This window comes from Rattus norvegicus, chromosome 5 (assembly GCF_021556685.1).
Source record: "Rattus norvegicus strain SHRSP/BbbUtx chromosome 5, alternate assembly SHRSP_T2T, whole genome shotgun sequence".
NCBI lineage: Eukaryota > Metazoa > Chordata > Mammalia > Rodentia > Muridae > Rattus > Rattus norvegicus.
In genome coordinates, this window is record NC_141538.1 from 82673736 (window position 1) to 82699037 (window position 25302).

The window sequence follows — 25302 nt, forward strand, 5'->3', positions numbered from 1 at the left end:
TTGATCCTCACTTGTCCCCAGGGGCACCTGCATGGGATATGCTAATTTGGCTTTTCAATTCTTTCTTGCTGCTTTGAAACATCCTGCAGGCATATGTAAGTCCTGTGGTCTGGAAGTCCTCAAGAGTTTCATAGTAACTGTTGAACGAAGAAGTGTGTATGTGTTTCTCTGTGTGTGGAAGACCACTTGTAGAGAGGCCTGTACTGTCCTAGTCCTTCCTGCAAGCAAGGGTGAGAACCACATATGCATCCGATCCCCTTAAAAAGAAACAAGGCCATTGGTGCAGCAACTAAGTACCCAGGGTCTTTGTTAAAAGACAGTGTTTGGTGGCTAATAGAATCTGCTCCCTTTATATATAAACATGCACTCGCGGTTAGCCACGTCTGTTGGTGTCAGACCAACCAACCAAGGTGAACCCAAGACTAGTGATTCACTTGGAAAAAGAAGCAGACCATCACAGATCCTCTTAAATCTTAAGGAGCAGGGTGAACAAATGTGGGTTTTTGAACACCTCATACATTATTTTGTTGAAATTTCACACAATTTCATGGCACAGTCATAACTAGTTTTAAAGAAAACGCAGACACAAAGTTTAATTTACCAGACAATTAAGAAGTGGGGACTACACCGACGCTTTCAATACTGAACATCGTTTTTCATTAAAAACAAGCCTAGAGAGAAACTTCTGGTCCCGAGTGTGCCTCATGCATCAGATCCCATGACTGTGTCACTCGGGACAGGCCCCCCCACCCCGCTCCTTCACGGCAGGGACGAGCCCAGATCTCATGCACGTGGCGGGCACAGGGCTCCTACTGGCGCCCTGGGGGAGCGTGGCTGATGAAACGCTCCGGGCTCGGCCTGAGAGACGTGCCCCCTACGGGGTAATTCGGCGGAAGAGACCGGCTGGGGTGGCGCGCCCGAAGGGCGTGCGGGGGCGACGGGGGCGGCGGCGCCCGGACGCCGCGGCGCAGAAAGGGCGTGGAACCTTTGACCCTGCGCGTCCCCGGGCGGCAGCTAGGCGGTGAGTGTGCGCGGGCCGTGCGCGTACTCGCGTGCCCGCGCGCCCGCGCTCGGGGGTTGGGGCCGCGGGGCCTGCGTGCGCGTCCCTCCGCTAAGGCTCGGGTGATCTTTTCCCGCCCCACGCGTCAGGCGTGGGATCTGCAGGGCAGGGCGGGTGATTTCTGGGGTGAAGGAACCCTAAGGCCAGAGGGCAGAGACCCGGGAGCCAGCTGCCTAAGGCCGAGGCCAGGTACGGTGGGAGACGCCGGGCCGCGCGGCGCCGAGCCGGCTTTCTGTTTTGGCTCCCTCCGGGTTTTGCTCCCTGACCTTGGATAGTCAGCTTTCTCTTCCGGGGCTTAATGTTCTCATCATTGAAATGGGGTGTTTGGACCCCTTGTCTAGCCAGGTTTTTCTGCCCTAAACTTTTGGGGACTGCTGCTTCTCTGATGTGTTGGACTTGCAGTGTTATTAACGAAGCTGAGAAGAAGGAAAGCCGTTTTTTTCTTTCCTTTCAGGATGTTAGGCGCTCAGTTGTTGGCGAGGCTGGCAGGCACTATGCAGAGTTAGCACCTCTGGGGGCTTGAGTCTGCACAGACCGCGACTGGAAAATCTGGCTGCAAGGCGGGTTCCCAAAGGGACTGTCAGGAGTCTCAGCAGGCACTTGCTCCCCCTGGGCTTTGCTTACCTTCGTGTAGGGCTCCCTGACTTGTGTGCTGAAGACTGGAGCGGGGCTGAGGGGGGTGGTAAATGGTTAGCATTTTCCCTTGGGGGCCTGCCTGCACCCTCTCAGCCTTGTAGCTTCATTGCTGGATGAGGATCTACTTGGGGTGGGGGTGGGGCTGGACCCATTCTGACCTCTGGTTCAAATCCATTTAGTTCTGCATGGCTCCTTTCAGTCTCCTCCTTGGTTCAGCCTAGGAACATCTAGTTCGTCCTCTATCGAAGTTGCTCGCCTTTGCTGCCTGGTTTCCTCCTCACCTCCCTGGCAGTTCTCTCTCAGTGCATTTTCCCCAGAGGATGGTGATTCCTGAAGGGGAGGGCTGAGCAAACGCTTGGTGTTGTACTCCTGGTTTTACAGTCCAGGGTCTGACCCTAGAGGCTTCTCAGGGAACGTTTGCGGTTACTGCCTTCTTGCAGTAATCAACCTTTTTCTAAGTGTGAATCTTGTGAACATGGAACCATAGGACAATCCTAAGTTTCTGTCCTTGTCTCCTCTCTAGGAAACAGAGGCAAAGGAGAGTACCTTGCTCAAGGCCACCCAGATGGGAAGTAGTTGGGCTGGGCAGGTTACTTTTAGCCAACACACACAACCTTGGGTGTGTGGCTCTGCTGATTGGTTCTCTGTGGGCAGCTGAGGGGGCTGATGTGGGTGCTGTGATTTCTGCCCCCAACACAATGCTGCTTTTGTGGGATTTTGCAACCAGTGGATCCTTCTGTGCAGCCTCAGGCTTGAGCAACTCCAGCCTGTGTCAGCTCCTCCCGGCCTTTTGAACACTCCAGTACTGTGAGGCTTCACTGAGAGGGCCTGAGTCCTCCGCCAGGAGTACAGATGTCAAGGTTGTATCTGCCTGGTGGCCTAGAAGTTGATCAGAGGCAGCAGGGGAGCACAACCTTGCATCTGTTTCACGGTTTTTGTGCCTGTTGGGTGTATAGAAGGAGGAGGTACGATAAAGTAGGCTGGTAAGTACTTTGTTTGAGACTGCTGTTGTGAATTGGGCTGAGGACGAGGAGACCCTGTCGTCCCATTAGAAGTCTTGCAGGCTGACTGGAATTTGTTTCTGTATCATGTCTAGGAAACATGCTTTCTTCTGATCCACTCAAAGGTGATTTCATGAATTAGCTGCAAGGAAGCCAGACCAGGCCCACAGATATGAGAGCTCGGGTGCTGTGGGCTGAGACCCTGGAGCCACATGCTAGAATCTTCTACAACTCTCCTTCTACTGATAGCTTTGGAAGGAGCATGTCTTGACCATAAACAGGAAAACCATGTTGAGGAAAGAACGGAACCTGGGCTGTGGGCAGAGTACTGAACACCAGGGGAACACTGCCATTGTAGACACTCTGGCACCAGGGGAACACTGCCGTTGTAGACACTCCTGCCTCCTCACCTGCTTTTTCCATGGGGGCACCTTGGGGTAGAACTTGGGGAACCAGGGCTTGTGCAGCAAGTGCTTTTACCTGTGGAGTCATCCCCCTGACCCCAGATCCTTCTGTTCCGAACAGGAATCCCCACACTCCCACTTTGCAGGTCATCCCAGCCTCGTGTAACTGCTCCTGTTGAAGCCTTGAGCTACACAGCGAAGAGGCCAGAAGGCTCAGTGCCTCCCTGAAGGTCAGTGGGCAGTGGGGTTTGGGGCCAGTTTGGATTCCAGCAGGTCTGTGTCATCTGGATGTTTCCTAACTTCCCCAACGTCACCTTCCTTGGTAGCAAGATGAATGTTCTAGAGGACTGGCCCCCACATGTCTAGAGGACTTTCTGCAGGACTGACGCGCCATGAGTGGCATTGATGGAACATGATTTTTCATGGGACACATGTCACGGGTTGAAGCAGATTGGCGGCTCAGGAAGTCAGCCAGGAAGCCCCCATGAGGAGCATCCCCTCTTTGGCTGATGAAAGCGGCTGAAGGGATGGCCTGCTGTGCCTCTGGACCACCGGAGGGAGGGAGGCTGGCAGCCTTGGCTGTGCCTCCGGAATCCTGCAGCGCTAAATGCAAAGCTTGCTCTCCTCGTGGTCCTTTCTCAGACAAGCGTTTAGCTGCCCGTGTTTCCATGCTGGCTTTGCACACCTGAGAGCCCCAGAGACCAAACTCTGGCTTCAGTAAACGGTCCTCAGCTGTCTGTAAACGGTTCACACCAGGAGAAATTACCTTTCTTTTTAAAAGGAGGGGTTTTTTTTTTTTTTTTTCCTTCCCTCATAGCCTACACCTGTCTGAAACTCACTGTATAGCGCAGGCTGGCATTAACTTTTGATCCTATTGTCTCTGCCTTGTGCATTCTGGGATTCTCAGCACAGGTCATGAGGCTGGACTGAGAGTGGTTTTATTTTTTGTTTTGTTTGTCTCACTGTGTATCCCTGGCTGGCCTGGAGCTCACCATGTTGATCAGGCTGGTGAATTCACTTAGATCTGCCTCTGCCTTTAGGGTACTGCCCTTGAAGGATTTAAAGAGCTAATATTCATGGGGTGTGATTTCTGTTCCCCATGGCCTTCCCCTGCTCCGTCCATCCATTCTTGGTAGTGGGCCTCTGTGGGGAGGTCTGATAGATTTGAAGAAGCCTATTCGAAGCTCTGAGGATGAGAGAGGTATCCAAGTTCACGCAAGTAGGAGGCCGTGGGGCCACAGTGTGAATCCTGAACCTGGACCTCTCCTCTCTAGAGAACTGGAGTGTAGCCAGACTGTCTGCTACTTCTCCTCTTCATGGGTGTCAGGATTTTTTGCGTGTAATCTGTGTTTCCTGTTCCCTGGTTTCGGTTTGTGTGCCTTGCAGAGCCTCACAGGGAGCTGTATATGTAAACAGGCCTTCCCATAACCTGCCTCACGCTTGTTTGCCTGGGCATCTCAGGAAGGAATGTGTGGCGCCTGGTTGGCTGAGCTGGAGAAGACCCCATGTTAGTAGGGGAATTCTCAGCAGAGGCCTGAGGAAGGTTTTAGTTCCTTCTTCTCCCTCCGAGAAATTTCCTCAGCAAGATCGGAAAGTCAGCATTTAGCCTCCTGACGGTCCTCCCTTGCCTTTAGCAACTCTGGCCTCACAGAGGGCCAGGGAGCCCCGGCTCAACTTCTTTCTTTTGCTGTTTCTCATAGGCAAGTGGAGGTGAGACGCTGCCCGGTGTGAACTGCACCCCTAGAAACAGGAAGTAGAAGCTAGACCGCTGTCTGTCTGCCATGGCTTGTGAACCTCCCTCAGATCCTGGTGGGGCAGCTGGTCCTCTGCCCACCTCCACCCTGGGCTGCAGCACCCTGCCTCAGGGGAACCCTCCTGGCTGGGGGGAAGGTAAGGCCATGACCGGCTCCCACCCTTTCCTTCTCACCAAGTGCCATTCTGTGCTGAGCTCCAACACTTTGTAACTGGGGTCTCTATGGAGCTGGTTGACTTTGTCATTCAGCACGAGGCCACTCTCTATCATTTCTACCGCATTCTCACTGTCACTGCCTCCTGTCACTACCTTAAGCTTGACTGCCACCGCCTAGCTCCATTTTCTCTGCTACCCTCCAGAGAACCTTTTCCAGATGCATATCTTGGTGGCACATTCTGCCTCAGGGCTTCTCAGTGGACATAGCATGAAGATCCGCCATTTACCAGGCCAGCTTTGGTTCCCCCTGCTGTCTTCTTGTAGAGCATTCTGTCTCAGGACCTTTGCACGTGATGGGTTTTTCCTTCCTTCCTTCCTTCCTTCCTTCCTTCCTTCCTACCAATGATGCTTTTTGGTACTCAGTTTTCACTTATCCTTCAGGCCTCCATTCGTCTTTGCTACAACAAATTATTTGGTGGCTTAGCCTTAGTCAGGACTTTCTGGTGTATTCTCCCTGCAGATTTTATTGAGTATACTAGGTATCTGGGTGATAACTATTGAGTATCTGGCCTCCCTACAAGAATGGAACTTCAGAGAGGATAGGGCTCTGCATCGCCTCACCCTTGCTGTGTCTGCAGAGCCAGCAGGAGACCTGCTCCATTGGAGACACAGTCAGTGTGGTGGTCAGTGAAGGCGTGGACGGTAGCTGGGTGCAGCAAGGAGAAATAATACTGTAAACTGTGGGTGTTCTGTAGGAATGTGAGGGTTGCACAGAGGGGCTTATGACTGTGTCATTAAGAAAACAATTTAAATTCCTGTACATGCTGCTATAGAATGGGATGGGATGCAGTATTTTTTCCTTCAGGACTTGAATGGCATCACTCTGCCAAATCCTAGCAAGCCCCCCTTGCCTCTTTGTTCAGTCTCCATATACTCCTCCCCCTTCTCTCTCAGCTTTGCTGAGCCTAGATGTAAAGCAAGCATTTCCAAGTACAGAGATCCGGGGACTCCTCATAGAAAGGCAAACAAGAGATTGTGTGAAAGGTTTCTGTGGTGTTTGGGCCAGTGCTTGTGGAGCCCAGGGTGTGGCTGGCTGAAGGTTCCAGACTCTCCTGGGGGAGGCTACTCCTCTGTGGCAAGAGGGAACCGATGGGAGATCCCACTGAATGATAGCTGTGTTTTGGTCATTGTCTCTTCCTCTTGCTTGCTCTATCTCCCTACCCTCAAGTCAACCTAAACTTTTCTGCTTTCCGGAGGCTCGGCTGCTGTTTCCTTGTGAACAGCATCCACCTCTTAGGACCCTCGGAGCAAGCACATAGTGGGGGCTCTAGCTCTTGAACGAGGGTCTCCTTAGCTGCTCCCTGTTTCTTTTCTGTGCACCCTTCCATTCCGGTAGTCTTCAGTTTAATCTTCTACTTCTGTCTGGTATGGGAGGCTAAAAGGCTTAGTGTTGTTTTCTCAGGACTTTTGAGCTCTAACCAGCTCGCTTCCAAATTAATGACCTCACTGGGCCTAGGAGTTCACCCATTTGAGATGGCATCCTGGCTGTCATCTGCATGGTCCACTGTCTCCTGCAGTGGCTGTGACCATCTGTAGGAAAGGAACAGTTGACCTTGCAAGTTTACCTCAAGAGTTGACCTGTGTTTATTCTGTGTACCACAGTCCTTTCAGAAAGAGAGGGGAGAGGCCAAAATTGAAAGCCATTTTGGATAGGACCTAGAGTTTATGGAATGGAAGGAATCCTTAAGGTTGTTGGTGCACTCCCCTCTGGATCCAACTTATGGATTATCTATCAAGGTTGAGGATTAGAGGCCCTGACATACTAATTCATTTATGTGTCACATATATGCAAGGCACTAAGCCAGCTCAGGTAGCCCTGTGATGAACAGAGCAGCATGGAAGTATGGTCCCAACAAAAGCCTGATGGAATAATTGAACAATTTCGCGAGTGTGCACACACGCACACATGCACGCACACACACGTGTGCAAACGAGACAGTGGGGGTGGGGGACAAGGTTAATGGTTAAGTGTGCTGGAGGGCTCTACATGGATTCAGAGGCTGTTTGACATTTAGCCCGGGCTTGAAAGCCACTGTGGGATCCCGGCAATTCCGCAGTCAGAAGTCTAACTCTGCTCTTCCTGAGCTCACAGTGGAGGCACTGTAGGACCCTGGTCCTGTCTGGGAACTCTAGACAAGGCTCTGTGTCCTTCCCCTTCCCAGTGGTACAACTTCGCTTGTGGACAAGCTAGCAAAGGTGTTGATGCCCTGCTTCCTCTTACGGACCATTGTGATTCCATCAGCCCCAGTGGGGAGCTAATACAGGCTGCTGTCCCTGCTTGAGACCAGCTGACCTATGCCCTGCTTATTACTCTTTATCTGGCCAGTAGCAAAGTCACAGGTCAGGATGAAGGAGTGGCCATCTGGGGACTGGTATTTCAAGGTAACTATTCAAGTCTGATATTTGGCACCTTGCTGGGACTTAAATTATTCAGCAAAACTTCGAGTTCAGAACTTGACTAAACATCTACCTCACCAGGTCCCTAATGAAGTTGGTTGTTCAGTCTCCATTTACGTGTGCCATGTGACATTGGGCTCCTGCCATGCGTTCTTTGTGGGATGCCTTTTTGTGTTTGGAAGTTATAAACTATGTAGTTAACCTATATGGGCCTGAGTTCTGCTTCTTGAGGGCTTCCCAGTCAAGCTAAGTCCTTAGGGATTAGGAACGGCTACCATGTCCCTCATCACGAGAAGGTGCTCCCAACCTGAGGTAGATGCCTTCAGTTCTGAACTCCTGCAGAGCTCTCCTTGCATGGCCCACTGACGCTCTGGTCTGCTTACAGAGCTACACAATGGCCAGGTCCTCTCAGTCCTCCGGATCGACAACACCTGTGCACCCATCTCCTTTGACCTGAGAGTTGCAGAAGAACAGCTGCAGGCCTGGGGCATTCAGGTGAGTGCTGGCCGATTGAGTCTGTGCTCTTCTGCCTGTCCACCTGGCATCTGTCCACCCATCAATCTCTTCACAAACATTTCCTTAACTCTTTACCTGCTCTGGCTATGGCCTTGTGCATAGAAAAAACAAAAACAAAAACAAAACATTAGAGATAGCCTTTCTTCCCAGCGAGTTAACTCAGAATGTATGTGTTGGGGTGGCCACTGTGTCTAGGTCCTGTGCTGGCTAAACTCTTCAGTGCTCGCACTGCCCAGCAGGAGCCAGACGTGGGTCAGGTAAGCAAGGCCAGCCAGACACGGATGCCACAGCAGAGGACCATACGTAGCACTGGTGGCATAGGAGGAAGTTTTGAACTTCCCTGTGTGGGTGGCCACAGAAACTTCATGGAAGACTAGGCCTTGACAGGGTGGTTGAAGGACAAATTCAAGTATGCTGGGCAGGAGGGAGGAAGGCATTATAGGGGAGAGAACTGCATTTGTGAAAGATCATGAAGTTACTACATAATGGATGTGGTAACCTTCTAATAGGGAATCCAGGCCTAAATCCCACAGATATGGGATCCAGGCTTGTTGCTCGCTGCCTGTGCAACTTTAGGAAGGAGACTTAACTTCTCTGTGCTTCACTTCTGTCTGCAAGAGAGGGTGATGTTCATGCCTCTTCTGTAGGACGTCCATCAGGATTCCCTGTGTGATAACAAGGAGCATTTGCAGATATCCCGGGATGCAGCAGGCTCTTAGTGTTCAGTGTCGGTGTGGAGGGCAATGGTGTGGCTCTCTCGCTTAAAATCTTCCCTGGGCTGGCGAGGAAATCACAGGTAGCTCAGTACAGCCCAAAGCTTTCCGAGTTTAACATGCTGCCACGAAAGACTTTCCGGACAGCACTGAGCCTCCTGCTCCAGACAAGCTCCTCCTCTCTTCTCTCTCTACCTGCTTTCTTTCTTCCCTTCCTTTCTTGTGTGGTGTGTGCATGTGCATGCATTTATATGTGCGTGCCTGTACACGTGGAGGTTACTGTGTCTCCCTGGTCTGTTCTCCAGCTTGTTTATCGACACAGGGTCTGACACTGAATGGGAGCTTGCTGGTCTACCTCATCGGCTGCCAGGCATTTCCCCAAAGCACCTAGCTAACATGGATGCTAGGAATCCACACCCAAGTCCTCATGCTTGGGGAGCAGAGTCACACGCTGAACCATCTCCTCAAACTCCACATCTTCCTTAAATTATTGTCTTGAGATTAGTGAAGAGCTTGTGTGTTTTTTGTTTTATGTTCTTAGATGACATTTTTCTGCTTTTGTGGAATTGTACTTATGACGATGATTGTTATCATGTATATGTTGGTGGGGGGATGTGTGTGTGTGTGTGTGTGTGTTTGTGTGTGTGTGTGTGTGTTTGCGTGTGTGTATTTGTGTGTGCATGCCAGGGTTCATGTGTGGAAGGCAGAAGATAACTCTGGAGTCTGCTCTTTCCCTCTACCTTCCTCTGGATTCCGAGGAATGAACTTAGACCATTAGGCTCACATCACTGGCAAGCTCCTTTACCCACAAGTTCCTGAGGTGTCCCATGTCTAGATGGAATTCTTTTTTTTTTTTTAATGAAAGGACAGGGCCTGAACACACCTATTTATTTTTTTATTTTTCTTTTTTTTTTGGAGCTTTCGAAACCCAGGGCTTTGTGTTTGCTAGGCAAGCGCTCTACCACTGAGCTAAATCCCCAACCCTTAGATGGAATTCTTAAGTGGCTTCAGCCTTTGGTGGCTCCTATTCTATAGGGCTTGTGTGCTCTGCAGACACTCTGGTTTAGACAGGAAGTTCTGTGCCCTTAGTGCTTGGGACTCTTGCAAGGGTCAGATGGTGGCACTGACAGAGGGCCCGAGTGTGAGCAGAGTGTCAGATGGTGGCACTGACAGTGGGTGGAGTGTGAGCAGAGTGTCAGATGGCAACACTGACAGTGGGGTGAGTGTGAGCAGAGTGTCAGATGGCGACACTGACAGTGGGGTGAGTGTGAGCAGAGTGTCAGATGGTGGCACTGACAGAGGGGTGAGTGTGAGCAGAGTGTCAGATGGCGACACTGACAGTGGGGTGAGTGTGAGCAGAGTGTCAGATGGTGACACTGACAGTGGGTGGAGTGTGAGCAGAGTGTCAGATGGTGACACTGACAGTGGGGTGAGTGTGAGCAGAGTGTCAGATGGTGGCACTGACAGTGGGTGGAGTGTGAGCAGAGTGTCAGATGGTGGCACTGACAGAGGGGTGAGTGTGAGCAGAGTGTCAGATGGCGACACTAACAGTGAGCAGAGTGCCCGATGCTCATTGTGCTTTTTTCTCTCTGCCAAGGACCCCTGAGCACTGAAAATGCACCCTGCCTGACGGTGCACACACCCTTGACTTTGGAGAAGAGGAACTAAGGTTCAGGGCAGGGGTCACTTGGCCCAAGTCACTCAGTACTTGAATGACATGAACAGAGTTTGGTTCAGGGCCTGTGCCTTGCCCAAGGATGCTCCATGCTTGTTGGAAGGTTGAGAGTCAGGCTGTGTGGTTCCTCTGCAGGTTGCCCTGGTTTTCAGGTTGTCACCTTCCTGCAGTTAGACCTACCCTAGGATTCCCAGTCTATGCTCTGAGCCTCCTCGTCTGCACTCTGAGGTGCCTTAGATGCGCCTTATCTTTCTCCCATGGGCAGTCCTGTGAACTGCTTGCTGGCAGGAAGGAAGTAGAGGGTGGTTTGTCCTGCAACTGACGACCTTTTCGTCCTGCTTGGCATAGGTCCCTGCTGAGCAGTATAGGAGCTTGGCTGAGAGTGCGCTTTTGGAGCCTCAAGTGAGGAGGTACATCATCTACAACTCCAGGCCCATGAGGCTGGCCTTTGCTGTGGTGAGTAGTAAAGCAGGCCCGCATTGCCCCCACCGTGGCCTCAGGCATACCAAATTCAGTAGTGTACCTGAGGCATATAAGGGGATGAGAAACCCAGTTGCCTGGGCAAGCCTAGTACCGAAGACATGGATTTGAAGTGGGAGGGGTTAGTAGAGGATGGGGGTTGGGATTGGGAATCTATAGAGCACCAGACTCCCGACTCAGCATTTGTCCTTAGCCAAGACTTTTCTCTCTGGGATTTGGTTTCTTCTTTGTTCACAGTGTTCATACACACAAATGCATGCATGTACCTGTGTGTGTACATGCTTGGAAACATATACCTATGCCTTCATATGCACATGCAGAAACATGTGTGTCTGTGGCCAAACTGTGTGTGAGCCCAGACTATCCAGCTTCTGCTGCTTAACCCTTAACCACGCTGATCTCTGGCTTCTGTATGTGTTCATGGTCACATGGTCTAGCTGACCTCCATCTCCCACCTTCAGGAGAAGGGGAAGAGGGAGTCAGTTTTTAACAACTCCCTAGAAGTACCAGGCTATAAAATGTTACCTTCTTAGCCCTGGAAAGGCCCTGAGAAGTAGGCATGGTTATTCCCAGTTTATAGATGGGGAAACTGAGGCTTAGAGAGGTGCCATAGTTTATTCTAAGCCATACTACAAGGCAGGGGCTACTGTGGGGTTTAGACACAGAATTCTTTCCAGAGAGTCCTGCCCTTTTGTGTTTCATTTGAAATTGGGCTGAGGAGGATTTAGGAGTGATTGACCTTGTTATCAAACTTGAGGGCTCACGATCTTAACCCCAAGTCAGGTTCAACCACCCATCTTCAACGGGCCAACTAAAAGAACCAAATTCAAAGTGGAATGCAGAAAGGGGAGATTTATTCAGTGTGGCCACATTGGAAAGCATCAAAGAGATTCGGTAAACACTCCAGAGGTCCTGAAGGGAGAACAGAGTTTAAGCACACAGGCCAAGGCCATACACATCTAAGCAGCCAGATCAAGATGTGGCCCCGCCTATCACCTACCCATCATTCTCTGGGCTTCAGTCTCAGCCTTTAAGGCAATCTGACATATTATTAGAGCTATGTGACATTTCCCATCATGAGATTCCAAGCAGAATTCCCATTTCTTTGGAGTCTATAGTTTCTGCAGCCTGATAATCAGATTGAGAGACAGGAGTGTCTCTTTAGAATGTCTTCATTTCTGCTAGGCTGGTTACAGCCCGTTGTCAAGATTCACCTAATAAGCAGTGAGTAGGAGCCATCCCCGGCTTGACATGTTTTCTTCCAGGCCCCTGGGAAGCTGTTTGACCCCAGTGGTGGCAGGGATAACCAAAGGGGTGCCTATGAGTGGAGCTGTTGTCCCTGACAGCTTCATGCCTTCTACAGGTGTCCTTGTCTTCTACAGGTGTTCTATGTGTTGGTGTGGGCCAACATCTACTCCACCAGCCAAATGTTTGCCCTAGGCAACCAGTGGGCAGGTGTGCTGCTTGCGACCCTGGCCGCTGTCAGCCTGACCCTGACTCTTGTGCTGGTCTTTGAGAGGCAGCAGAGGAAGGTGAGATGCCTGGGGCCCTGTCTGTTCCCTCCTAGCGCTGGGTGGTCTGATACTTTGTTTTAACTCAAACAGCTCTTTAAGCTACCATCATGGTTGCATACCTATAACTAACAGAAATATTTGAAGCTAAGTCCTCTGCTGTACATTTTCTGCTCTTTTCCACACATGTGTGCGCGTGTGCACACACACACACACAAACTCAAATACACACACACTCAAACACACACATACACACTCTCACACACATGTGCACACACACATGCACATACATATATACACATTCTCTCACACACACACCACACACATACACACTCTCTCACACACACTCTCCCTCTTACACACACACACTCACACATGCACACATGCACACGTACACACACACTCACACACACAAACACATACACACACATACACACTCTCACACATGCACACTCTCTCTCACACACAAACACATGCACACACATACACACTCTCTCACACACACACTTTCTCTCTCACACACACAAACACACACATACACACACCAGATTCTTACCATCCCTACCCTTGCTATGTAGGCTCGGTTGACCCCAAACTCATCCTTTCTATAAGTGCAAAGGTTACTGGCTCGTGCCCCCATGCTCTTTCTCCCCTCCCCTCCCTTCTCCTTTCCTCCCTTGCTCCCCTGAAAGGTTACTCTGTCTCACTTTAGTGCTTTCAGTTCGCTATCTGATGGCCTTGTGGCTTTGGCCTTGCTCACTGGGGCAGTTGCATGTGATGTACAAAGTCACTTGCCCCTTGGCCAAGGAGCAAAGGCTCTTTGCTCTCTTCTTTCTTTGCTTACCCAGTTCTGCAGATAGTTGTTGGTGGTGATTTTTTTCTTCCCGGCTGCCAACTGTTTTGAGAGCAGTTCCCAGTGGCCAGCATTCCTGCCAGGATTCTAGCTAGCTGAGCTTGCTCACACACCTCTCCCTGGACCAGCACAATAAATTTTGATTGGCAGGGAGAGAAGGTTATAGCCCACCTCACTGTAGTACCAGGGCTGGAGATGAGGGTTGGAAAGGTGGTGCTGTTTCTCTTGGGGTCTCATTCACTGACAACCAGAACTTGGTTAACTCTCAGTAGCCACTTGAGAGTCAGGTAGTGAGCTTAGAGAGTTAGGGAACTTGTCCTAGATCTCATTTTAAGTGAAGAGCTAAGGTTCAGAGCCACATACATGATCCCTGGTCCTTTGGAGAGAGGATCCCTGCCTCCCAGCTCACTGTACCATTCACTCCCAGGTTAGTGTCTGAATATGCCTGTATCGAAACTTCTCACAGGAAGTAGGTTGTCGAAGGCTTTCCATGGTAACGCCTTGTGACTCTGGCCAGAGACTTTTACAGATAGGGAGCAGGGCTTTAGAAAGGCTCTGGGAGCAGCTTCCGACTCACTGCTGCTAAGTGACCAGGCTAGTATTCAAGGTTTGACTGCTTAGATTCCAAGTAACCTTCTTAGCACCCAGTGTTTGGCATCCAGCACTGCTGTTTCCTTAAAATCCTGTAGTTAGGAGTCCAATGTGAGTGTCCCTAGGCCAGAAACTGGAAGGGCTCCTGGGGGTATATTTAATTCTCAACCTCTCCCAGCTTCACTGGGCTATGGCAAGGCCCTTTCTCTCTCCCTAGTCTAAGGTCAGGTGAGTAGTTTCTGCTCTGCTCCACTATGCTGTCTAACCGTGCACTCACAGTTTGGGAAGGGGTTGGATATTTTGTAGGCTGGTTTTGCCCAGCTCAGGACGTAGTCTTTGGGTGCCTGCAGAAGCACCTCCGTTCCTGTGTTCTGAGCCCCTGGACCACTGCTTGCTGTTCTGAAGTCCTTAGCAGGTGCTCGCTCCTGCCTGGCTTGGCTTCATTTGCCAAATTCCATTTCATGCCTGCGTTCACAGGGACAAATTGGGACTTTATGGCTTAATCATTCTGAAAGGATCTTTGTTGGGCTTTGCTTCGAGTCTGACAAGATAATGCTACCCCTGGGCTCTGTTTAGGCCTTTGTAACCCTTGTGCTTGGTCTGTGAAAATAAATTGAGCCTCTGGCTCCTGCTGGGAAATACTTCTTTTGAGAAGAGGAGAAAGCAAGCTCTCAGCCCAAAGGGGTAGAAGTGAGGAGAGCTGGCAGGTTTGTCACCATGCTGCCATGGCTCTCCCAGTTCAGGGGTGCCTGCTGGCTGTGTGTCCTCCTTTCCACCCCTTCTGCTCTTACACAGCTAGATTTGTGAAGCAAGGGAGTGCCAGGTGAGGTACTAGACACAGGTCACAGAGAAGCACCTGCTTTCTGCTCATGGGTGCAGCCAAGGGCCTCAGTGCAAAGCCCAGAAGTGAGTCTCTATGCTCTTGGGTCTCTTGAACCTGCCAGGGCCCTATCTTCCTAGGACCAAGCTCCATTCTCTGAGCACCCATTGTGCTCTGTGTTCAGGGCCTGAATCCTCCTGTGATTTGTTGGCTCTGTGACCCGGGGCGAGCAGAGTTGCATCGCTTCTGGACCTCAGTTTCCTCATCTGAAAACAGCTTGATAACTCTGTCTCTGTTGTAGGGAGATTGTGAGGATTAAAGGACTGTTTATGTGGGAAGCACTCACAGTTGTACTTAGCGTAGCATAAATGCTCAGTAAGTTGTAATTGTTACTGTTGTTGATGTCATTTACCAGTAAGAATAGCTCAGGGAGAGGTTTAGGAACTAATCTCAGCCACACATCTCCCCTCAGGTCTTCCGTTAGATCTCCACTCACAGACCTCAAGCCCCTGAGATTTCTTAGTTTGCAACAGGGTGTTGAAATAGTCCTGGCTGTCCTGGAACTCTTCTGTAGACCTGGGTGGCCTTGAACTCACAGAGATCCATCCGCCTCTGCTTCCTGAGTGCTGGGATCCTACAGACCTGTCCTTCCTGATCGTGCCCCTCACAGGATTATTAACCCCGTATCACTTAGTGTCTGTAAGAGCCTCAAGATCTCTTGCTTTCTCTGTGGTTCCTACTCTGACTTGGTGAGTGATTAGCCTCTCAAGAACAGGAAGGAGAGTGGTGCAAGAGCTGAGACTTCCTCAGGCCCACCCCGGAGTGCAACTCATAGCATCCCTAGCTCTAGAGCCTTCTGCGCAGTAGAGTTAAAAGGACAGGCTGGAGAATTCTAGATAGATTTTCTACCTCTTCCGTGTCCAGTGACCTTTTTCCATGCCCAGGTAGACCAGAGGACATGCCCTTGGCCTATAGAATTTTTTCATGGGCCATTCATGTGCTGGCAACCCTGACCTTCTTTCAGTGAGTGCCAGCCAGCACTGTCAGTCTCTGTGTGACCCTATGAAACAGCCTCCGCACATTTCCAGTTTTCCTTTGGGGGCCTGCTGCTCTGGGGAACCCTTGGGTTTGACTGGTCCCGTAATTGCCTTCGAAGGCCCTTTGAGGGTCTCTTCTTCAGGCCATCACTCTGGGTTCCTGGCCTGCTCTCCTTTCCCTTCTCTGATCTCCTTAGCATCTGTGGCAGACTTGATATTGGCTGCTCTGGGTGAGAGCAGAAGGAGACAGTTTCTCTAAGGGCCAGGTACTCTTCTGGGAGCTTTAGAAGTGGGCCTTGTTAGCACATGGCTTCGTAGAACATGTCTCACTCATGGCTTGCTGAAAGCTGAGGCCCAGGGATCTTAAACTTGAGAAAAAAGTAGGTGTGTTGTTAACAGAGCTGACTCTTTCCACACAGAATAGACTGTCTGTCCCTTACCTTCCCTCAAATATCCACTACGTTATAATTTCATCCTAGCCCTGGGCTAAAGGCTTCCTTCACACCTCAGTGAGCACTCTCCTCACTCCCTGGAGGTGGGGGTGTGCTTTTTTTCTTAATCTACAACCTAAGCCAGTAAGACTCAATGGAGAGGCACAGGCACTACAGCCAGGAAGCAGCAGAGCTGGGCTTCGGCTGAAGCTCTCACACTGAATTTACCATAGGGGAAAATAGAGTTCTTTTGAGCTTGAAGGTTGTGTGGCCTCTGGGAGAGGGACAGCTGGGATGTTCAGGGCTGAGGAACTCCTTGGCGTCTTGGAGGTCAGCCTTGGGCCTGGCACTTGTCTTTTAGGCTAACACTAACACAGACCTGAGGCTGGTGGCTGCCAATGGAGCCCTTCTGAGACACCGAGTGCTGCTGGGGGTGACAGATACCGTGGAGGGATGCCAGAGTGTGATACAGGTACCGTGTCTCCCGCTGGCCTGCTCGCAGGTGGCCTTGTATCCTCCTGGTCTGCATTGTGGGGTCCAGTGTCTGCTGCGCTGCTGTGAGTGGCTCTCTCCTCTTCCCTGCTCCATTGTCTCCCTGAGGATTCCTCCTCTGTACTGAATCGTGAAGTTGAGCACTGTAGGAGCCAAAGTCCCCATGCAATATGAGCTTACACACCCATAGGATGACAGGCACACAGTGGCTTTAAAGGGACAGTGAGAGCTCATGGTGGCCCAGGCTTGCACTGAGTGACGTGGGAGGAGAGATGAGCCTGGAGAAGTTGGTGCGATGCTAAGGGCTCACGTGTGTGGCTCAGTGATTTTCTCTTTCCCTAAAGCCTTTGGAGGATCTTAAAGTAGGGCATCTTTTATGGGACATGACTGAAGCTGGATTTGATCCTGGCTGCCTCTGCTCAGTGCTTCAGTGCTAAGTACTCAGTGTGCAGTGCAGCTGAGAGTCTTATCTATAGCCCCGGCGAGATCTCATCTTGCTTCTTGCATGACAGGGCTGCACGTTATTCTTAGTCCACAACTGAAGGTAGTGAGGCTTAGGGAAGGAACACAGTCTACAGAGCCAGGAAGCAGAGCTGGGTCGAGGCTCAGGCTGTGCCTTCTTGGCATGCGTATGCCTCATTGGTCACAGCCCTTTCCAAAGGGAAAGACAGGGATGCCCAGTGTGTGGCAGACATTTGCTGAGAGCTTCCACATGCCAGGCAGTGTTCTCTGGGTAGAATTGGGGGTCTTTGCTCTGTGGAGCTGATCACACCTGGGATAGCTCGTGTGGTGTGTAAAGGTATCTTGCCTGAGATACTGGCACGAGGTTCCTGGCACTTCATATAGAACTTTTGTTGTCTCTCGAGTCGGCCACTCCTTCCTAGTGTCCTCTCAGCACACAGGAGGGACCCTGGAATGCCGCTGAATTTGTGGTTGTTTGATGACTGATGAAGAGACATCTTTTCAGACAGCGGCTTTTTTCATCTTTAATGAGATGCTGCAGCATCTGGAGGTCTTTCGGAATCCTCAGGGGTGCTGGGTGATGTGCAGGGCAAGGGAAGAGGAGACAGTCAACAGGGGTGGGCATGCAGCAAGTTGTTAAAGCAAGATGGTGGAGGGTTCCCGTCTCCTGTGCATGTTTGAGTATTTTTTTTTTAACAATAAAAAGATTTAAAAAGTCATGTGGCCTGGTGGAAGAGACTGTCTGACAGGAGGGCTGTGATCCTTGTTTTTGGGATCAGTCGCCCTGAGCAAGGAGCAAGGTAGTGAACGCAGGTGTTAGACTCAGCGTTCAACTTTTCTGCAGAACTTGATTCTCATGTGTGTGGCATAATCAAGGCATCTCAATGGACACGGAAGGTTTTGGCCTAAGGATAACCTTGGGGGCTGCTGAGGCTGAGGTGGAAGGAGAAGTTGGGGATATGGACCGGGATGCCTTTTTGCCTGCATTCTTCCACTGAGAACACTTGTATCGACAGCCTTGAACCTGGCAGTAGAGATCTCATTTGTGAGGACTTTCTCCTTTGTGTATTTGGGTTTAGGACAGAATGGTACCCATCCTACCGAGGGCAAAGGTACTATTCCCACCCCAATGGACATGTGATGGCCAAGGGGGGTTGGAGTCTTCTGGGATGCTCTGTGGGAGATGGGGCCCAGCCATTTCGTCCATGGTCGGACATATTCTGAATTTGCTTGCAAAGCCATTTTTCTGGGTTGGCCATGTGGCTTAGTGGTAGTGTGCCTACCTGGCATTCTCTTCCGAGTTTGAGTCCCAGTACAACCAGCTTTTCTGTCTGCCAGCCATACAGATGGGCTGTAGTCACATTGTTCCTGCCAGACAGCACGTGTGCCATGTGGTTATCAGAGGGTGGGTGAGGACTGGGAGGAACTGGGGATGGTCTTGGGGTTAGAAGCTCAAGGTCAGGCCACTGCTGCTTCTCTCCACAGCTCTGGTTTGTCTACTTTGACCTGGAGAACTGTGTGCAGTTCTTGTCTGATCATGTCCAAGAAATGAAGAGGAGTCAGGAGGTAAGATGGCCGCCAGCTCCTTTCCTAGGATCAGCCATTTCCTGGGATCTCAACCTCCTAAGGTCAGGATTGTGGTGTCATTCTGCTCCTGGCAGGTCAGAGCCTGTGGTTTCAGGCAGGGCTTGTCCCCAAGTTTGTTCACTACAGCCCCCAATAGACACTCCGATTCCAGGCTGGGATGACCAAATGTAAGCATGGGGGCAGAGACCTTCAGCAGTTGCCCAGGACCCTGCTTTTGTGGGGAATAGTGCGATCTCACTGGTGTGGCTCACTGAGGTCAGTGTTGGGCTCACTGAGGTCAGTGTTGGGCTCACTGAGGTCAGTGTCGGGCTCTCTGGCTGGTCAAAGCCTGCAGACTTAGAACATACTTGTGCACTCCTTGTTTCTTTGTAGTCCTTGCTGAGAAGCAGATTAAGCCAGCTATGTGTTGTCATGGAGACTGGAGTGAGCCCCGTGGTGGAAAGGCCTGAGGACTTGGAAGATTCTCCCCTCCTGCCCAGAACTCCTGGTCCTCAGGAGAGACCACTCACACAGACTGAACTCTATCAGCTTGTTCCAGAGGCTGAGCCAGAGGTAATGGTGCTGTGGTAGTCAGTGAGGTCCTCCCTTGTGGGCCCCCATGTGATCATGGTCCAGTGATGGCTCAGGTTTTAGGCCCTGGGGTTATAGCTTCTCTGAGTTGCTAGAGGCCTTTCAAATCTTCTAGGTCAAAGTTATCTTTTCTTCTTCCTCCTCCTTCCTCTTCCCCCTCCTCCTCTTCCTCCGTCTTCCTCTTCCTCTCCTTCCCCTCCCCTCCCTTCCCCTCCCCCTCCCTTTCTTCCTGCTCCTTCTTCCTTCCTCTTTCTCCTCCTCTTCTTCTTCTTCTTCTTCTTCTTCTTCTTCTTCTTCTTCTTCTTCTTCTTCTTCTTCTTCTTCTTCTTCTTCTTCTTCTTCTTCTTGTTCTTCTTCTTTCTTCTTCTTTCTTCTTCTTCTTCTACTTCATTGTCATTGTTTGCTGACACTTTCGTTTTTGAGACAGAGTTTTGCTATATAGCCTGGAGGGTTAACCCATAACCTCCCAGCTGACTGGATGGCAGGCTTCATCTTTATCCCAGTACTTTAAAACATAGTCAAGGGAATTATTTTGTACCTACTGGGACTTCTGGTTGCATTTTTAATACCTTGGCCATTCTTGTTGTCAGCTACACTGTGAGGGTTGTTGCATGTTGATGAGCTATAACCTATCATCAGTTTGGATAAATACTAAACTTTTAAATGTCCATTGCTGGACATTGCCTGTAATGCAACACTCATGAGCTGGAGAATTGCAGGTCTAAGGCTACACAGGGAGACGTTTATGTAGTCGTCTGACTATCCAACATTGTTCATGCATGCATCCATCTATCCATTTATTCATCCATCTATTCATCCATCCATCCATCATATATCCATCCATTCATCCATCCACCCATCCATCGGTCCATCTGTCTTCCCATCCATCCATCCATCCATCCACCCACCCACATATCCATGTATTCGTCCATCCATCCATCTGTCCGTCCATCCATCGGTCCATCCATCCACCCCCCCATCCATCTGTCCATCTCTATCATCACCCATTCATCATTCACAGACCCAACAACTTAATCCTTGTCACCATTTGGATCTATGTGAATACTTTGAGTTCTGGTTTCACCAGCCCCACAGCCCTGCCAGGCTCTGCTCTTGGGCTGTGTGTGTGGTCTGGCTCCTTGCTGGCAGACCTGTAAACTATGAGAGCATTCAGTAGGAGTGACCTCAGGTGACATTCGGAGTGTTGAGGGTCATTTCCATTCCAGGGCTTTAGAAAGTCTCCACCCGGCCCCGCCCCGCCCAGCCCGGGCCTCCTCTTCTGCATGTCTGGGAGTCTGGGGCTCCACACCACGATATTCAAGAGAAAAAATAATGGCAGTATCTATCGCTTCATGTTTTCAGAGCAGAGAAGACTGATAAGGCAATGTGCTTTATTCAGGCAGCTATGTGTCTGACTTGACATGCAGTAACCCATTAAATATGGGCTTTTCAAATGATTCTTTCCAATTTGCTTAAACCCATAGAAACATAATTTTTTGTCAAGTATGTGTGTGTGCATGTGCATGAATGTTTTGAAAGTAGCTTATCAGTTAGCTGGAGAAAATGTAATGTCTCCTTAAACCTCACTGTGGGCAGCTAGATCATCTGTGTCTGGAAGAGCCCCGTCTGTGACAGGTGTAGTCAGAACAACCTCTCACATTTTTAAAGATTTTTATCTTGCAAAGCATTCTTCAGCATATTCCTGGTCTGCTTCACTTTTTCTTCTTTGATGGGGAGAGCAAGACTTGCCAGGCTCCCAGAACAAAGGAAAAGACAGGAGAGCTGAGTGCAGAAGCGTCCTGCGCAGTCTCCGTTCACCAGCTGGGCTGGCTGGACTGTAGAGCATGGGTTCTTCTCTTACTGATCTGGGACTAAGTTGATGGGGCCAGTCTGGGTTAGTGAGAGTACATTGTTTGCATCTTCAATATCCTCCAGCCTAACGTAAAAGACGACTTAAGAAAAGGCCAGTCCTGCGGAGCAATTTGGAATGAACTGCTTTTGTTTTTCTGATGTTGTTTTGAGGCAGAGTCTCACTCTGTAGCCCAAGCTAGCCATGACTCAGTCTGAAGTCCAGGCTGGCTTTGACTTTATAATAACTCGTCTGTCTTAGCCTCCAAATGCTGAGATTGTAGGAGTGAGCCTGGCTTCTGCTATGTAATACCGCTGATGGATCCAGTGATGTTTACTATGGGGACTGAGAGTCTTTTGCTCCTAAGCCTCACCCCACCTCTCCACAGAACATGTTAGCAGTGAAGACAGTCCCTCAGCCAGGCAGGGACTTGTCCAGGAGCCAGGGGGAGGAGCTGGGATTCTTCGTGTCCTTGAGCTCAGCACCTGGTTATAATTACCTGCTCCTCACGCTCAGCCTCCAGGGAGCCCACAGTGTTTTGGACACAAGTGAGGGATTTAAGCCTCTTCCCTGCATTCCCAATTGGTCACTCAGTGAGTGATACTCAAGAGACCACGTGTGCTAAGAGAATGCATGGCATCCCACTTGAAGTTTCTTCTTTCTGCTTTGTCATTTATGTAAGATGTGTGCATGAGGTCTGCCATCTCTGTTGTGTGTCACATGGCTTTCATCACCATCCGTCTTCTGCATGCTTCCTCTACTGGACCCACACTCATTTCACACCAACTTCCCTTCTGCCTTCTCCAGAACCTGGGACCACTTCCTCCTTCATTCGCAGTATTTTATTTTAATTAATTCATTCATTTACTGTGGTAAACCAGTTTTCATAAGCAACTCTTACTATGTCTGGTAGAAAGGTATCTATCAGGCACCATGTATGACTGAAGGTCTCCTAGCATGGGACACTTTGCCCCCATCTGGCCCCAATTTGTGATTTTCTTTAAGTGAGTTGGTCTGACCTCATGGACCTTAACAGACTCATGGTCTTCAGAAAGCAGGTGGCATGGGAGTGGCATTTCTCCAGTTCCCTGCAATTGTACATTCCTGGTGTTTGGGATGGCACCAAGGGCATCAGGCATGCTAAATGCATGGTTTGCTTCTGAGCAGAACCCTTAGTCCTTGTGTGTCTTATTAGCGAGGCCCCCTTGGGGATGATGGAGTCAAGGCTACAACAGCTCCGAGCCACTGAGTTTCCGAGTCAGGGTTCTGTACCAGGCTGCATCTTCTAAGAGCCCCCAGCAGGTCTGGCTCGTTCTTCCTATTGAGCTTCCTTCCTGGGCCTAGAGTAGGATGATGGTTTGGGCTTCTCATGTGCCTACTCCCTTACCCTCAGGTTTGCCTGTAGGGCTCATGCTTCTTCTCACCCCCAACCCCCAACTCTTTCAGGAGATGGCCCGGCAACTGCTGGCAGTGTTTGGTGGCTACTACACCCGGCTCCTGGTGACCTCTCAGCTCCCTCAGCCAATGGGAACACGACACATGGACTCTGCAAGGATCCCATGCCCCTGCCAGCTCATAGAAGTACACATTTTGGGCACAGGATGTTGCCCATTCCTGGCCAGGTGACCTAGGGATGAAGGTGTTCATCTTCCTCCAAGACTAAGAAGTAGGGGAGGAGTCAGGAGCCCAGCATGGCCACCAGTGAGCTCAGATGAGGTCAGCGTTTGGAGACACTTTCTCAAGTGTCAGTCATGTAGGCCTTTGGGTCATCAAGTGCACACCAGATGTCTTCTTGGCATCATACTCTGTCCTGGCCTTGCTGAATCTGGTGGCTGAGCTGGTGGCTGGCCTTGCAGCCTGGATGGAGGATACTGTCTGTTGCCTGTCAAGGCCTAGGGACCTGCAGCTGACTCCACAGGGCAAGTGCCTGACCCTGGGGTCAGAAAGTGAGACCAAGGCTCCAAGGAGACGCCCATCTTTCAGCGGTGCCTCAGTCTGCCGGTCACAACCTACCTGCCCTCAATGTGAGGGAAGATTCTTGGAAGGGTGAGCTAGCTTGTGAGTGACAGTACCGTCTGGGATTGTTGTCTGTTAGCACCAAGGTTAGAGAGGGCTAGGGTTGGAGGATGGGTGAGGAGACAAAAGCCTGGCAGATGACCATCAACAAGGGGCACTGGAAAAGAAGCTCCTGTTATACTCAGTGACTTTGCACTGGCTTGCTGCTTGTGAATGTGTTTCTCTTCTGCCAAGCAGCAGTGGTGTTTTCTGACACTAACATTGTTCTGGAATGAAGTATGATTAGACACTCTGGGTTTATGTGAAGAACTCAGCGACTTTCCCAAAGTTGGAAGACTGTCTACAGCCCTATGCCCAGAGCCCATGGACTCGTGTAAAGGTCCTGCTCCATGAACCAGCCTTTGTGGTTTTTGTCCTCCACAAATCATCATTATAAGTTGGAACTCTTCCTGGAACTGGCTGGCATATGCATTCATTCCTGTTGGACTCTTATTCATCCTTCAAAACCCTACTTTTCATATCCTTCCTGCTGCTTTCTGTCTCACTGAAATTCTGATGGAACTGCCCCCCTTATGGATGTTTTATGTTATTCAGTGTTTCTCCTGTACATACCTCTTTTTCTATCAAGACTGTAAACTCCTCAAGGTCCAACACTGCACCCACCTTCCTTTTGGGAATGACTTGGACTTGTTTAGAAAAAAAAACAATTTTGAAAAGTCCCATGGATTGGTCGCCTTGCCCTCTCCACCCATTGTGGCAAATGCTTCTGGAAGACATGGTTGAATGGTAAGGCCCAGGTCGTGATGGACCAGAGGTCTGGTCTGCAGCTGTGTCACTCTATTTGTGCACCCTCTGTTTGCCCATCTCTACAGCTGGATGATTTTGGTGATTTCCAGCTTGTGCTGTTTGTTATTCTTACCTCCGTGCACAAAGTGCTCTCCTGCCCCCAAACTGAGGGGTCCTTGGTGGGGACTGACCTAAAATAGTAACCTGGATTCTTGTTGCACACCTGCCACATCCAGGGCTGCGTGACCATGGCTGAGTGCACTGCTTCTCTGTGTGTCCAATGATTCCTTTATAGATTGATGCAGTGAACCACAGTGGCACAGCTCAGGAGATTTTCTGGGTGAGACATGCCCTACTTCCTTGCATTCTTTGTGTCCAAGATGGAGGAGTCCCCCAGCCATGTGTCATGGCAGCTTTGCTCAGTGCAGTTATTCACTGTCTTTTGAGCCACAGAAAATGTCACTGTGAAGTTGATCAAGGGAAGCCTGTGCTTGTCCTCTGTTCACAGACTCTTGAGCATGATGGTGGAAACTAAAACTGTTTGGTGAGTGAGAGAGTTGCTCATGGAGGCTTGGTATGGTCCTTCCACAGTTTTCCTGCCTGCCGGATGGGACTTATGGGGTGAGCCCACAGTAGACCTTCTTTGTGTGTGCCTCAGTTTCCTCATTTGTAAAATCCACGTGTCTCACCTGCTTCACAAAGTCGTCATGAGGATGAGCCATCCAGCCTTTTTTTTTTTTTTTTTTTTTTTTTGAAAAAATATCTTTAATCCTATCCCTGTGCAGGTGAGGTCTGGGAGTTAAACTGAGGTCCTCAGTAAGAGTGGTTTATGCCCTTACTTCAGCGCCATCTCTACAGCCGAGTGCTCCTAAGTCTTAAGGCTCAATACCCATAAGAGGCAGGAACCATGGACAAACCGCCATGCAGGTAGGAACAGTCAAAGCCAAGTCCTGCCTGCCATCTTGTCTCTGTCCCTTCAGACACCGGGGAGGAAAGCACATCCTCCAGATGTTTCAACCTGAATAGCAACAACCTTCAGTGCTTGCAACACCAAAGCTGTCACAAAGCCGGAGCAGGAACTCCATAACCTGTCGCCATTTCTCATTTATTCTTGTTGTCTGGTATACAGTAGGTGCTCATATGTGTTTGACTCTTGCCTCATGCTCAATTATTCCAGTACCTCAGGGTTATGTATGCAAATAAAGATTTATCAAATCTCAAGTTCCGTAAGGGACCATGTTGTGGCGAAGGGAGGCTGGGAGCAAGCTGATGACCTTGGGTCAGATGCTAGCCTTCTCTGTGTCTCTCACTTTCTCATCTGTCAGGACAGGGTTGTGTAATGAGGGGACGGATGGAGCCATTGTTACAAAACCTGCCAGGCCTGTTTGTCTCCTGGTGGATTCAGCCACTGAGAGGCTTCATTTCATCTCTCCGTGTTGCTAGGGC

At 50.2% G+C, this 25302-nt stretch overlaps 1 protein-coding gene across 8 annotated transcripts; it reads left to right on the forward strand.

The window, feature by feature from the left end:
- Window positions 1-25077, forward strand: Tmem268 (transmembrane protein 268). 8 transcript variants are annotated; one of them, XM_087548028.1, is made up of 11 exons: window positions 2220-2679; window positions 2793-2822; window positions 3223-3331; window positions 4802-4991; window positions 7853-7962; window positions 10720-10827; window positions 12234-12383; window positions 16456-16566; window positions 18534-18614; window positions 19008-19187; window positions 22501-25077. In XM_087548028.1, exons 4-11 carry the CDS (start codon window positions 4883-4885, stop codon window positions 22678-22680), a joined length of 1029 nt encoding a protein of 342 aa, XP_087404154.1. In that variant the 5' UTR covers window positions 2220-2679; window positions 2793-2822; window positions 3223-3331; window positions 4802-4882; the 3' UTR covers window positions 22681-25077.
- Window positions 25078-25302: the final 225 nt, after the last annotated feature.